The 15,840-nt window shown below is 34.6% G+C and overlaps 1 protein-coding gene and 1 long non-coding RNA gene across 2 annotated transcripts; one reads left to right on the forward strand and one right to left on the reverse strand.

Moving 5' to 3' along the window:
• Positions 1–1,911: 1,911 nt before the first annotated feature.
• Positions 1,912–4,133, forward strand: LOC121407905. The gene is made up of 2 exons (XR_005968962.1): positions 1,912–3,232; positions 3,503–4,133. It is a non-coding gene; the product is annotated as an uncharacterized LOC121407905 (long non-coding RNA).
• On the reverse strand, positions 3,774–15,622 carry LOC121407904 (V-type proton ATPase subunit d 1-like). The gene is made up of 7 exons (XM_041599148.1): positions 15,409–15,622; positions 8,567–8,738; positions 7,957–8,135; positions 7,286–7,443; positions 6,641–6,817; positions 5,507–5,584; positions 3,774–4,723 (listed from the first exon to the last, which is right to left on the reverse strand). The coding sequence occupies exons 1-7, from the start codon at positions 15,527–15,529 to the stop codon at positions 4,562–4,564; spliced, it is 1,047 nt and encodes a 348-aa protein (XP_041455082.1). The 5' UTR covers positions 15,530–15,622; the 3' UTR covers positions 3,774–4,561.
• Positions 15,623–15,840: the final 218 nt, after the last annotated feature.

Below are 15,840 nucleotides of genomic sequence, written 5' to 3' on the forward strand. Positions count from 1 at the left end.
CGTATGATTTTGACTTTGTAACTAGTATAATGCGAGTAATATTAAACTATAGATAGGGGGGTGGCGGGGCCGGGGCTGTCAACGAGTGATTTCATATCATCATATTATTTTTAATATTAGATGTTTGTTGTAGACTATGCAATATGTCCGTCCTCTCTCAAAGAACACAACCATATTGTTATAATAACAAAATCCTTTAATCTGATATGGCCATAGTAAATCTATTATAGAAATTGTGCATTTGTTCTTATAACAAGTCTTTATGAAACGGCCCATATCGCTGAAAATTCATCAAAACTGGATGTGATAACAAGTTTAAAACTATTTTCACCAAATAAGAAATTACTGTAGCTCCTGATGTCACTATCATATTAAATATCATTTAGTCACTTTATTTCTTTGTTTTCTAATTTCTTTAGATTTGAGAAGAGTATTGTAATGAATTTTGGTGATGATTCTACATTTTTTAATGAGAATCTAATCACAATTTACAATTGTTGGAAAGAATAGAATGGAGCTATAGCTCCATGGTGTGAGTACAGTACCCACCATAAGTTAACGATGCATCAGTTTAATAGCTGAAAAATGAAATGCCAATTTTTCATCTGATACAGATGAAATTTCTAGTTGTTTGATATGTTTTCTCTATATCTATGTCTCCTGCTGTCTAATTAAAAAAATAAAATTTTATTACAAATAACACCCTACACTACTATTAAAATGACATAACCCACCATACTTTTAAGACTTCAATGTTGAAAAAAATCATCCATATCGCGACTATGAGTCACAGAATCCCACAAATTACGCTTGCTACGTTTAAAAGTGACAATTTTGCCTCATATCGAACAAATTTTCACAAAAATTTCAGTATCGTGTTACAAACATCTCTGTTGCCAAGTCATTATTGCTCCAACCTTTTGGTAACGGCCTCTCTTAAATTTGGGTTAATCCCCTTCAGTATTGGTCCCTATTCCAGTTTATTCCTACATTGTACAATGGGTATGTTATGAAATTGTTACGATGTTGATTACACGAAATGACATGTTTGAGTGAATGTAGTTTTTACCAGTTTCACAAGAGTTAGTCTGGTCAGGATCCCAACCAAATACAACTGCGATTGGTTTCTTCTTCTTGGTATAGTACCTGTTATCGAGCATTGAATGGGCTGAAAATTTCAAGATAGGAGTGCTATTTGATTCTTACTGATATCATTAAATCAATCATAAAATTTTGAGCCAAGTGTTAAAAGGAACAGTTTTTAAAAGAATTTTTGTTAAAGAGGACACTAAATACCCTCAAGTGTTATCTTTAAATCAACAGATTACAAAGAGATTTAACAGTCACAAAAATTTTTCAAGATTGGAATGTACCAAGATGTTACTCCAACATATCAACATTCTTAACACCTACCAAGGTTTTAGATGTGCTTAAGGACTCTCTTTGGCCTGTATTATCAAAAGAGATTTCAATTTTACTATGGCACAGATTTTTAAACATAATTACGCTTATTTCATTGCGCACACAAAGTTAAATCCAATTAAATGCGCGCTTTCAGAAAAGTGCGCTGAAGAGAAATAAATCTGCATAGTCCATTATTTTGTAACATGGTCCAATTGAAAACTCTTTTGAGAATACTGTCCTTTAAGGTTTGTCAAAGCCTTAAAAACTTTTGGTCTAAGGTTACATCAGAAATAGAGGGATGGTATCAGGTTATAATTTATCAATGCAGTAAGGGATCACATTTGCCCAAACTAATCTTGTTTATTATTCATATAGTGAAAGCAGAAACTGAAAGTTTGTGCTTGGAAAGAAGACCCTTATCCCAACCTAAAACAGAGAAAGAGAAGGGAGGCGAATGAATCATGCATTAAAAAACAAACAAAACATGACTTTTTATCACATATATAATTCATTTATTAATATATATAATATAATTCTGATAGTTACCTAACACATCTGACAACTTTTTTTTTTCAATGTATATCCATATACTGTACCAAATGTCAACACAAATTTAATTGACAAGTACTGACCATTCTCTATAACCTATAACAGATATACCACATAATACAAGCCTTGCTATTTTTGTTTCTTTCTTGGTTTGATGTTTTTTCATAACAATTTAGTCACTATTAAAATGACTTACATTACATGTAAAATGAAACCAAATAATACAAGAGTTTATAAACAAGGAGGAAAGGATGAAAGTCTCACCAAATATAATCATTTACAAGCTTACAATGTGGTGTAGCAACATTTGTTAATCTATGCTAGCACCAAAATATTGATCGAAATATATTTAACGACCGTCATTGATATTGCAGAGGTGAAAAACTGTTATTGAAGAAAGAAATTCTACCCATCAAAATCTCTGAAAAAATCCATTATGCTGTAGAATATTTAGAGCCCAGGTTAGATTTACTTCATAGTCAATTCCTTTCTTTTTCAAAGAAAATAATTTTAGAATGATAATTCTTTCCAAAATATGATTCATATATTGAAAAGAAAGTCTAACTGATCTTTATAACCAGTCGTAGTTAGGCTAATATATATATATTCTTAATAATTTTTATCAAGGATTCAGCGAGTGTCTCTAAAAGTTGTGAATCTAGATGAAACCAAGTCAAATATGTTTCCAATCACAATTTTATAAAGACCTTGGCAATCAAAATTGTTTTTGCATTAATCATTACACAAGAGAGAATGAAGGAAAATAAATATGGGGATGCTATCACATGTCAATATTTAGAATATGTAGTTTACAGAATTTACTTAAACTAAAATGAAAATGCACTACATAGTAAATACAGTACCACATCATAATATACATTTAAATGTATTTCATTTTTTTCATTCTGTTCACCCTACAAGCTGGCAAACAATATACGTAAACATTTATATTGGATTACATCTTACATAAAATTGCACATGTGAGTTAAAAAATGAAGATTGAAAAATCAAACCAAATTAAATATCTGCTAATTATCTTTGAAGCTAGGCAATAATAATATTTCATCACTTTGGACAGTCAAATACATTAACTCATTATGAAAGGTGAAATCATTCATGTAATTATAGTCAACAAAATCTAAATAATTGGATCAGTAGGTAGTTCCTAACTTTGTTTGAAACAATGGGATCACTAGCTGACTATTGTACGAACTAAGGAGGCAATTAGATATTATTGTATATGATTATTTGGAGTATAACAATGAATAAAGTGTGGGGGGTCCATCAAAAGTATGAACAATTCAACAATAACACCCAAATAATTTGGCTGGAAATACTAGGTGTAAAAGATTTGTATATACAATCACATTTGGGGCCAATAATAAGCCCCACATGCAAATGATGCATATTACTTCTCTGGCTTACTCACCTTTCAGAACTGAAAACCAATGGTCACACATGCACAAGACTAAAACAATATACAAATAAAACACTGTTGGAGAAACATTGCCTGAAATGTCAAAGGAGCCCCCCCCCCCAATATAATTAGGGCTATGGACACATTTATCAACTATGAAACTACACAAGTATTGACTAACATCCAATACAGTGTTGAAATACAGTTGAATAGAAAATACAGGGAACAGATCAATGTAAAAACTGAATATTTCTTCTGTCATGATATGCCTACTTCAGTATTCTACATGTTTTTGTTATCAGTCAATACCCTTCAGATAAATACCAAGAAATACAATGAACATAAAATATATATAGCATACACTTTAATCATTTCATCTTTCTCTCTTTTTTATTAATCTATCCACTATAAAACTAACATGATTGCTTATTTTTATACTCAATGGATATCTTTGATATGCAATGAACATAACAAAAACTCTTCATCATATTGCGTGTGAGTGACAGTGAAAATGGCATTTTCTGATACCGGTAAATGTTTGCATGACATGAGAGTCACTTATGAAATCTAAATCATATGGGATATTCCCATATGCAGGGTGTTTCACAAAACTAATTCATTTTCTTCTGTTATATGATCGGTGTATCATCAAAATTCTAAAAGTTGTTTGGTGATACAGTTTTCTTGACTATGATATAACATAGATCAGAACAACAGACAATATGAAAAGCATAACAGTAAGCATAGTTCTCTTATTTCGGCATCCATGCCTAAAAATGAATTATCCAGGAAAAGGATACTACCCAACATTCAGACATAATAGGGCATCTATAGGCTCTTCTAAATCTGAGTTTCATTTCATAAAGACTTTACAACTTTGATAACTTTGCCATTATGTTAACTACCATGAAAACATTTATATTGATTTGCTGCTTGGCCTTGTTACCATAGTACTTGCCACAATGGCACATTACCATACCTGTAGCTGTAACTCTTTATGAAATAGCTACTGGCTTTATAGGATTTTCTTTCAGCAGATATCTGTATGATTCATTGATGAAATTGATGAAATTTAAGAGAAGCTTGTTAGCACATGAAGAGGGTAGTTGTCCAATTGGTACTATGACTTGGTAGGTTTTTGCAGAACACCCTGCATACTGTATAAATTACATATTCACTCTCTGATATTATTTACATGATGGGAATGTAGTTGTCAATCTTGCCCCGCTGTCGTTGCGCTACACACTCTGCGATCCATACAATGTTCCTGCACTCTTGCTCCTTGAGCTTGACGTAAGCGTAGAAGACGCCAAAGTGGAATTGCTGGAGGAATGCATTGATGTTTAGCCTGACCTGTAGTCATGAGAAGAAAAAATGTATTAATGATAATGTACATAAAGCAAGAGCTGTAGGGCGATACTTTACTTGCCTCAAAGGCACATAGCACGGTCAAGGATGATACTTGCTCCTTCCTTGTCTGCAAATCAGGAATTGTTTTATCAGAAAGAGTCAGTTTGCAGCACAGGTGTGTGTTTGACTTTAGAAGTCAACCTGTCTCAGGATTACGCTCTACATCATGTGTGATGAACTTGTATTTGTTTCTTCAAGAAGTAAATTCATGTTATATAAGTGGACGCTGCCAACAGAATCAGAATGCACCTGAGGTACCCCCCCCCCACAGATTAAACAGCTATATACTAAGACCTATATTCTGAACTCAGGTTTAAATCAAACCCTGGTTTAAAGTTGTGGTTTTACTATGGAGAGCCAATTTGGCATAAATCCCTAACAGTACACATCCAAGTTATTAATTCATTTGACACTCAAATTGTTCAAAATTGACTGGGAATGATAACTGAAGTAATTTTCTTTATTACGAAAGCAACAGGAAATAAGAGATATACAATATAGACATATTTTTTTTATTTTGGCTCCTCATATATTTAGCACAGAGTTAGACCGTGGTCTAAGTTAAACCTGACATCAGAATAAGGGATTTACTCAATGATGTTTGAAAATAACTATATTGCATAATAAGCAACCTCTTTTTGGCCCTTGCAATGCAAGGCGTACCTCATTACATAGACAAATGGAAAAATTAATCAAAATTATTGGAGCAGACATGTTTCTATTTACCTCATGCTCAAAGAACTTGTCCTCTAAAGTCTTGTCACCTGGATTGGTTCCTGCACCTTCAAATAGCATCTTGTACTCCTTGAAAACAAAAGAAAATGTTGATGAACAATTGATCAGTCATATGCTATCTACATTGATATGAAAAATCACATACAAACTGCTGATAGAAACAAATATCATATTGGAACTGATAAACACATCACTAGTGTGTCACATTCAACATTTGTTTCCCTTCCATATCTTGAGAAGTGAATCCTACATCTGCCCTCCCAAGATGAAAAAAAATATCTTGAAATATTAATTTACTTTTTCTTAGAGGGGTGGGGGGTCAAGATTGTTTCTCTTACGTGACATCTACACAACTGTACGGCTTGACAAATCACTCCACTTTACATACACGAATATATATTATTAACACCAACTCTCAAATAAAATATATATTTGTGAATACATGTAGTTGCTCACACAAATTAAAAACATTTACATTCACTACATCAAAATTTTCATTGGTCCTCAGCTTTTTTAAACAAAGGGGCAAAAGTTTTGCCTCGTTGTTTGGTGAAATTGCTTTAGCTGCCTCATGTCCTGTCTAGTGGAAGCATTAAAGTCTGTTGGTTTTGGCACTTGTGTGTCTAGATGACAGCCAGACTAATGCCAGGGTAATAATGACAATTAGTGCCTTGAGCATTCAACATACTGGTTACAAGTGCTTTATAAGTTGAATTGCTATCAACAGAATGTTAGTTTGTGGTGCTAAGCCACACCATAAGGTTTTTTAGTCTATTGGAATGGTCAGTCCATTCCCAAAAAATTCAACCAGCAATATTCAGCATTGTGCCCCCCCCTTGAGATCTTGGCAGCGGATTGTGGGATCACAACGAAAATTTGCATGATGGTAGAGAATGACGTAATCTACACAGTTGCATTGTTAAATTTTACTGAATTCATATATTTTTATTTCATATGAATTAATTATGCTAATTTATTTATGAAATCATACTTTTTGCTCTGATTCACTAAATAAAGCTCCTAGAATGCTATTTTTGGTGAAAATATTCTTTATAGCATTCCTATTAAGAATTAGGGTTAAGAGTTGCAAATAGGTGAATTACGTTAAGTACATAATTTACTTACTGGATAACTTTCTGCAACCGCTCTGACCTGATCATAGTCATCGCACTTGGACAGGGCCGCCAGCCCATCTGGGTGAAGCTGACCACATCGGGGGTATAGCTTGGATCGATCCTCGCGGGTTAGCTCTGTCCCAAATGAGTTGATGGTGATGATGAACGCTCTACGGTCAGCTTCAAACTGGACGAGAATGGAAAAGGGGAAATAAAGCTTGAAATCTTATCTACACTTTTCAAATGGAGTTTGGTAATTCAATATCCTCTGAAAAAATGGCCAGTTTTAGAAAATAAACATCACATTCACACTACCTATAATAAACACCATGGATTACCCGACATTGTTCCCAACCCCACCTTCATAAATTGTTATAGATCATTATGAAAGGTTTAACATTGATGTATCATTCAATCTGAGAGGCTTGTTGTGTGATGCAATTTTACTACTAAGCAAAAGATGTGATATACCAAACATTGCTAAAGACATCCAGTGCAAAAATCTATTGATAACACATTCTGCCAAGAAGGTTTTACTACTTTAAAACTGTTTTTATAGTCATCTAGACATCTGTCATCCCTCCAACTTTTGCTGCTAAGGCCTTGGCCTTTTTAAAAAAATGAATAAATCCTGACATCTGTTGGTCAAACCTACCCCTAAGATGGTACACATGGAGTCTGCTGTGGCCCCTCCAATGTCCTTGCAGAGCTTGTAGAAGGCCTCAAGGTAGGCCTTGTAGAGGGTATTACGGATGATCTCTGTGTTCATCTCATCAAGATCCTGCTCTGAGATACAATCTTGGAAGAAGGGAGCTGTGAACAGAAAGAAACACACAGTATGTATGTACATGTAGGATTGTCCAAAGACAAATTCAAACTTGCTATGAAGTAGTACTCAAAATAGGAGAAAATGTTATCAAAATCTTTCTCTCATTGTCGATAACACCCACTATTATTTAGGGACATGAGAGTGATTTTCCGCAATTGCGGAAAACGGACAGGATTCACTGAAAAAATCTTTTGCAAGTGGCTTTTAAAACGGAAAATCACCATAAACATATTTTTCCCCAAAATGCACAGAACAGCAATAGAAATTAATCCAAAATCTCAACAAAATACAAATACTAGCCACAATACACGATCTCACTTCGTTATAATCATGACAATCTAAACATCATGACTGCACTCGACTCCACTCGATCATATCAACCAAAAAACAAGTACCAACTAACGTAGAAGGCAGCACACGGCCATGTGTGCGATATATCGACAGAGAATTTTCTTACCAATGGCAGCACTAATCACTATACCCTGTACTGTACTCACCAAGAGGTGTATCAACGATGATGGCATTGTAGAGATCAGCTGGTGTTTGGGCAACATTGACTGCTTCCATCTGCTCAAAGCTGCCTAGTGGATGGCATTTTGGAATGAGTTCAGAGATGGAACGATGATGCAGTGTTCCTGTGATCAGCAGGATGATGTTGTCAATCATGTAGCTATAACTGTATGAAACACAGACCAATATAACATTGATTTTATAAAATGTAAGAAACAAAAAATGTTTATTCTTTCAACTGCAGTATTTATTTTGTCTGACATGTACGTAAATTAAACACTTAACAGTGTAGATTTAGGACAATATCACATTAATTTGAATATAGGAACAATTCCATATTTTATTTCATATTAAAGATAAAAAAATGATTTAAAATTATAGTATACATTTAGTCAAAAGTCAAAACTGACCCATTTTTCACACTTTTGTTATTCTGAAGACCAAGCCATTATTTTATGAACATAAATATACACAACTAAAGAATAATGTGACTGGAATGTGAATTAAGTGGAAAAGAAATGTGGAACATGAATAAAGTAATTAAACTTTAAAAAGAAATGTATCTTAATTTTTTTCAATCACTATCCTGTTACTTACGTGACAAAGTCCATGAACTTTGACATGGGTTCAACGGCATGATTTCTCATATGCTGGAACTCGGTCACTAATTTCTCCTTCAGCTTGTCATCAATGACTGATACTGTGAGTGGTGATGGCTCATTCTGGAGGAAGTTACCATAGTCTGTACTCTGTAGATGTAGTTTCAAATCTAACAAAGAAAAAAAAAGAAAAAATATGTTATATTACATAGGATAGGTAGATTCGAATCAGTGATAGGTCAATACGCCATCACGTGACCATAACTGCGAGGATGGCATTTGTTATATTCTAGGTTTTGACGTCACCTCAGGGAATAAACTGCGTTGTATTGTCAATTGCAGGGTTATATTCACTAAGGTGACGTCACTCGCTGCATACAAGTTGCGTAACAAGGTAATGTTAACGCGTCGATTGCAACGCGTTTGATGTATTTTCCACAAAAAAAATCTATTATGACGTAGATGGCTCAGAGCTGTAGCAAGAATTTCGGGTTGGAGCCAGATGATGAATGCAATTTCTGATGGCGAATCCACATATACTATATAATATAACAGACATTGCCTGGTCTATCATTTTAATAAATAACATTTTAACTCCCCTCTCAAGCTATATTTTTCCCTCGGGATAATATTTTCCCTCAGTGCTGCACGCTTCGGGCAAAATATAATCCCTTGGGAAACATATAACTCCATCAGGGAGAGGAAATGTTATATTCAAACTCTAGGTAGGCAATATCTGTATAATATTACTTTAATCAAAATAAAATTAAAATACCTACCAGTATATAAAAGTACATTCTACATTTTTAAGGACCCCCCCTCCAATACAAACTCTGACAAAAACAATAAACATAGATCTTATAATAAAACAGTCAGAACCAAACCAGTGAGTGATCTAATAACACAACCTGGCCTGCTTCCTCCTCAATTTCCTGCATGAGAATGGATACATGTATGTTCATATAATTCAACCACTATTTGCATTATGACCTATGAAAAACTTCTTTCTTTAAAACATCAAACACAAAAAAAATTCACATGAAAGACTCCAAGCTTCAGACAGGCAGACATTTATTTTCAATTTGCCCCATCCGTGCTTTGTCACCTAAATCTAATAAAAGTGCACTTAAAGTACATACAATGTACTACATTGTGACATATCAAAAATATGTTCCTCTCTCCATAAAATAGTTACTCAGAGAAAATTTCCCAGGGATTTTGAAAATGGTATTTGAAATTCACTTTATTCATAAATTTATATACTTACATGTATCTTTTTGCCCATACCATAAATTCTAAGCCTGAGTCATATCGATTATTTTGAAAACCGGTGTTCGACAGCTCTAATTCGATCGAACATCGATGCATCGAATATTGAAGGCGGGGAAAATTTAGTCTTTTGTTTTTGCGTCGATGTGATGCGCTTTGCATATGCACTACGCACTGACGGTATGCGCTGGCGTTGGCCGGGTGAGCGTTGCACAAGCAGATGACAGCAAAGTTCGTTTGTATTTTCCATGATCACAAAACACACAAAAAAGGCCGGAGACCAAAGCAAAATTCTTCCCAAAATATCTTCAACAATGATATTTGCAGATGACAACATATAAGTTTAAAATGAAACAATAATAAAGACATGAATCAGAGTCGATCCGAATGATTTTCGGTCAACTAGCATTCGCAGTCCATTCACCAGCCCCGTCCGCAGCTCCGTACACTCACTCTCCCGAAACGACAGGCGTGCTTGACGTCAGCGCCAGCAAACAAGTGCAATCAACGGAGAGCGCTGTAACTTGCCTGAGATTGTGTAGTTGGATCCAAAATGAGCTCCAAATAAATTTATGGGAATAAATACGTAATTTTCTCTGGATGGTCATTTGAATTGCTATTCAATGCTGATATAACCATGATAACGATTGTGAGGAAAGATTGTGGAATATGAGTTATGACGATGTTCGAGAATTAATCCTGATAATGACAATCCAGTTTTTTAGACGCAATTGAGCATGCGATCAAAATAAATACGAATGTTTCGAATCGAGCCCTAAATTCATCTAAATTATTACGATTTAACAAGATTTTATGGTCATACTAAGAATATTGACGATGTCAGCAAAGTATGTTGTGTTCATATGGAAGAATTAATACTGGCCGGATTATTTCTATTGTTACATGTATTCCATCTCTGGACGTCTCCTCCATCCAAGCTCCGAGAAAATAAGCACAATGCGCATGCGTGTTCGATGACGTATGACATATTTTCCCATTCATGAAATCAGAGCCCAAAGTTGGGCACAAACTAGCTTCAAATTGATGGGAAAAAAAATCAAACGCAATTTTCTCTGTTTTGTCATGTAAAATGTTATTATATGGTGATATTACGAACTTGAACAGAGTTTTTGCATGTAGACAATGTTCGAGAATCAATCCTGATGTGATGATTATTTTTTTTAGACAAGTGCACTAGCTCGAAGTCAAGTCGATCGTCATGAGATGTCCGCCATTGGAAATTGAAACGAAATACAAACGTTTCACTTCAAGCTCTAAATTCATATTAATGATTATCATATGCAAATTATTGTTAAATATTACGATTAAATAATGTTCTATGGTCATGATATTAATATTGTTCATGAAAGCAAGATTTATTTTACGTTGATCGCGTCAATTTCCGGCCATTTTCTGGTTTGATTGAGAACAGTACTGCGCATGCACGATCGATGGCCATGACTTCCATTCATGAATTCATCGTGCATAAATTATCTCGGCACGAGCAGACGAGTAAGACTCGAACTATGATCGAAATAAACTTCAAATTAATGGTGAATAGCATCATAATTACTCAATCGGTTTCATTTTGGGGGCAATAGAAATCAAGTAAGTAGTAGTAAAGTTGGACATTACTGATATTTTGATGATTGATTGTGTAAACCAAACGAATCGGCCGGCCGACGTATTTTTTTTTTTTTTCGATGCACCGATTTTGCAAAATCTGCACCGGTGTTCGATGACATCGATCGAACACCGATTTTAAAATCGATTCGACTCAGGCTTAATAAATTCATTTGCTTTACTTATGAAATTCTCTTCTCTATTATACATGTACAACTTACAAGTCTTGCAGATTTCTTCATTTCAATTTTCATTAAGGAAGTTTGATGTAAGTTCATGTAAATTGCACTTAAATGTTGACACGTATGTAATATGCAACACGCAATCTTATTGATTACCGGTAATACACAGTAGTGCGCATCCTCTATGCATGATGATGATCTGACCAATGCCTTTTATAACACACTCAATTTCACGCTCATTATGTGCCAAATTAACCATTTTGAAGAAACACCCAAGTCACTGATACTGCACATGATATAATTAAATTGTATGTATTTGCAGTCTGATTTAAATAGTTATCTAAGGTCCATATTCTGAAGTCTAGCTTAAGATTACATGTAGTCTAAATAAAAGTAAATCTGTGTTACATGTACATGTATCATGGAACCCACCCCCATCAAAATTTCATTAATTTGTTAAGTGTGTTCTTTCCTAATGCTTTTACATTGGGAAAAAAACTGTTTATTCCCAGAATTATGAATCATTTCAATGCAAAATGAGCTGATAGCATGAACATGAACTGATAGAGATTTGTGTCACAGTTGGCTATCCGTACTTGAAGGACAAATCCACCCCAACAAAAAGTTGATTTGAATAAAAAGAGAAAAATCCAACAAGCAAAACACTGAAAATTTCATGAAAATAAGAGAGTTATGACATGCTAGTTTTGCTTAATTACACATTTATATTAGGCCTGGGAGAAAACTTCGACTGATCGAATGGCTTGCCGATTGGCAATCGATTAGCAAAATTAAACACTAATCGAATGTTCCGCAGATCCCGATTATGATGTTGGGTTACCTTGAATACCCAAGCAATAATAACAAAATGACAAGATAACAATGATGATAACGGTTTTTTAATACTTGATACAGGTTTTAAAATTATGTTACCGAGGTAATTTGTCAAAAATGATCAATGATTGTAACACATTCACAGTTAAACACCGAACTGAAAGAGCTCCGAAAATCCCACCCAGCCTTGCCCTCGATACACAATATAAGTCATTGTCTGCTGCTCAAAACAGAAAGTAAACACACAACTAGCTCACTTGAGCTGATTGGACCTTCGATAGCCAATGAAACTTTTTAGGAAACAAAGAAGAAGAAGCCACGTGCGTTTCCTTATCAGGAAAGGTCATGACTTAAAACATAAATTGACCCCTACCCATCTGTGTGTGTGAGAAAGATAGGGGTGGGAGCCAGAAAATTCCTTTCATGTTTCATGTTTGAGAAGAATTAGCACAATGGAAGAAATTGACGTAAATGGGGTTTCAAAGCTTAATTTCATTACCGGTAGATCAATATGCTTTATTTCATTTGAATCAATTATACCAATTATAGTGCATGGAATACAAACTCAATTCAAATCTATAAAGCCCTTGAACTACTTATTTTTTTAATTCAGGAATTCTGATCAAATGTATATGAATAAAAAAAAAATCAGTATAGAATTATTTGTTAACCCTAATAAGACTGAGGGGGTTGATTCAGCCCCCCCCCCCCCTCGTCATTTTTCGCGATAAATCCACTGCGCAATTTTTTTTTACCGTGTCACTCACAGACTTTCCTTTTTTGAGTCTCACGAAACTTTTGAGACCAAAATTGCAACCCTCTGGTATGGGTTCCAAAATTATGCAACATTTTGTAAGTGCATGCAGACCCAAAATTGCTAAAAAACGTCAATTCGTGTACAAATCCAATGCAAATAGTGTTTTTGGCCAAAATTCATAAATGTGTCATTAGTTTTCCTTTTACCGATTAAAATCAAATACTTTCACCTTGTTTATCAAATTATGGTCAAAATATAGTCCATGACTATTTCCATTGAAAAAACAATAACACATAAAAAAATTAATGTGATGTTGATATTTTTTAAGAACATTTAATCAGATTCTTATAAAAAGTCTGTGAACCAAAATGAGCATTTCATGGGCATTATTTAGTTAATTAGAGCAAACTTTTGATTTTACACATAAATTAGCAATGAGATTTTGCAAAATTTGATTTAGTTTTTTAGATTATGCCATGGGTAATGCGCGTGCCAATTTTAGTTGTGATCCCGCGATCAACGGCCAAGTTCATAAGGGGGGGGGGGGGCCCCTCAGTCTTCTTAGGAAATGACGGCCCAAATCAATTACCTAGCAGTTTTTTCTACCTTTGAGTTCCTAACACCAAGTGTCTACCGAGGAGACTACTAGGGCGTGAAACAGGCCCTAAACGAACAAGATCATAAGGGGGCCCCCCTAAGTCTTCTTAGGAAACGTAATAGCCCGGTCTATTTAGGTTCCCGGTAATGTTTTTAAACTTTTTTGTATTTCTTAAGTACAGAATTTTAAAACTTTTTTTAGTACTAAATACTAATAGAAATTTTTGGCAATAATTTTCCAATCATTAACAATGAGTAAAAATAATGATACAGATACAAATCTTGGCGAGAACTCACATTGGGTTTATACATGAAATCATGTTTTTGAGCAATTTGGGATCTGATATTATGCACTTGTGGTGTATATCATAACAGCATAAATGTACCCATGCATGCATACCAAAAATAGTCTCGATCATAGAAATTTTTAGGGGGCCATTAATGTATCCTGGAATTGTTACGGTTAGGGTTTGCTAGCTAATTATCTTATACTGTTTAAAGTACTTTTCTTCATCTTTACGAAGCACAAAGTTTTACCTGCTTTTGTGTGTACTGTGTACCTCAAAAGTATGATGTCAGGTTTACAGTCTATTCGTAAAATATTATTGTGCTTGTGCAATACTTCCATTTCATTCAAGTACACTGTACTTCTATTACACGTACATGTATTTGAGCTCATTTTAAATAGTGTTTCTTTCCCTGCTCAAAAAGTGAGCAAAACACTCAGATATGTTAGTTAAAATGAAAATATTCTTAATATGGATTGGATCATTGATGTGCACAATTGACCAGGGAGAAGAGGAACATAACAAAGCAATGAGAAAGAAAGATCATTTAAAGGGAAAGAGAAAGAGGAGAAAAATAGTGTTGAAAAGGAGTTTTAGTTAGGCCTAGGCCTAAAAAAAAATAATACACAACTTAACAGTATGTCAGTATAAAAAAAAATCATCTAAAATCACATCCATGCAAATTCATAACACACATTGTCTATGCAGTGTTTAAAAACATGTTATAAAAAATGGGTTTTAAAAAACGTTTTAAAACATGGTGTGTTTTAAAACATGTTTAAAACACACCGTTTAAAAATGTGCCAACCCTGTCGGTAACGTAATTTATACGTATATTTTCATTATTTTCTTAGAACTTATAAAGTATCAAAAGAGAGATTAGAGTATAACAAAAATAGTGGGCCTTCATTCAAGATAATAATTAATAGGCCCCCTATTATATTATTAAATTAATATAAATTATAATGTCATTTATTTTAGAATTCAAAAAATAATCTGGACAAAACCCGTCATCCGAATTGCTGACCCGATTAGGCCTAGGCCTATACAGGCTCGCACTAACACACTATGCATCGGTGAATGGGGATTATGGTAAAATGACAGAAATTGTTAAGTAAATCCCCAGAAACGACGGTTATTCCTGTTTATTCTGCATGCTGCCCAGTCCGTCAAGTCAACCGAACGCGCCTCCGTTCCAAGCCCGCCCGACCGGCCCGGGTCAATGCAGGCAGAGCTGGACAGCAGCCGATTGCAAGATCAGAATTCAGTCAAATGAGATCGCATTTCATACCTTCCAAGATTTCACACTGCACAAGATTCAGGTAATCTGGTTGTCTGAGGATTCCACCCTTGAATCCTCTTACAAGTCCTTCAAGATACCCGCCATCTATATTGAACGTTGCGTCATTCATTTCTTCAAGATTTGGATAAATATTTGGTCAAAATACGCTCTAATTCTTCTCGATCCCAGATGCAGATCTGCGGTGGCAATGCTGATCGATATCTTTTCTTATTATATTATCGATATCATGTGCCTGCGTTTTCTTTTTGTGCTAAATATGAAATAACTGAAGTGGAACAACCCGGGGGGGCCACTTACATTGGCGAGTGGATACCATGCGCGACCAAAAAAACACGTAAAAAGGATGTCTTTTTCACGATAGGGCACGTTACGTACGTAACGTGATAAGGGTGTCAAAAACACAAAAATAATTAAAAAAGG

This window comes from Lytechinus variegatus, chromosome 2, assembly GCF_018143015.1.
Source record: "Lytechinus variegatus isolate NC3 chromosome 2, Lvar_3.0, whole genome shotgun sequence".
NCBI lineage: Eukaryota > Metazoa > Echinodermata > Echinoidea > Temnopleuroida > Toxopneustidae > Lytechinus > Lytechinus variegatus.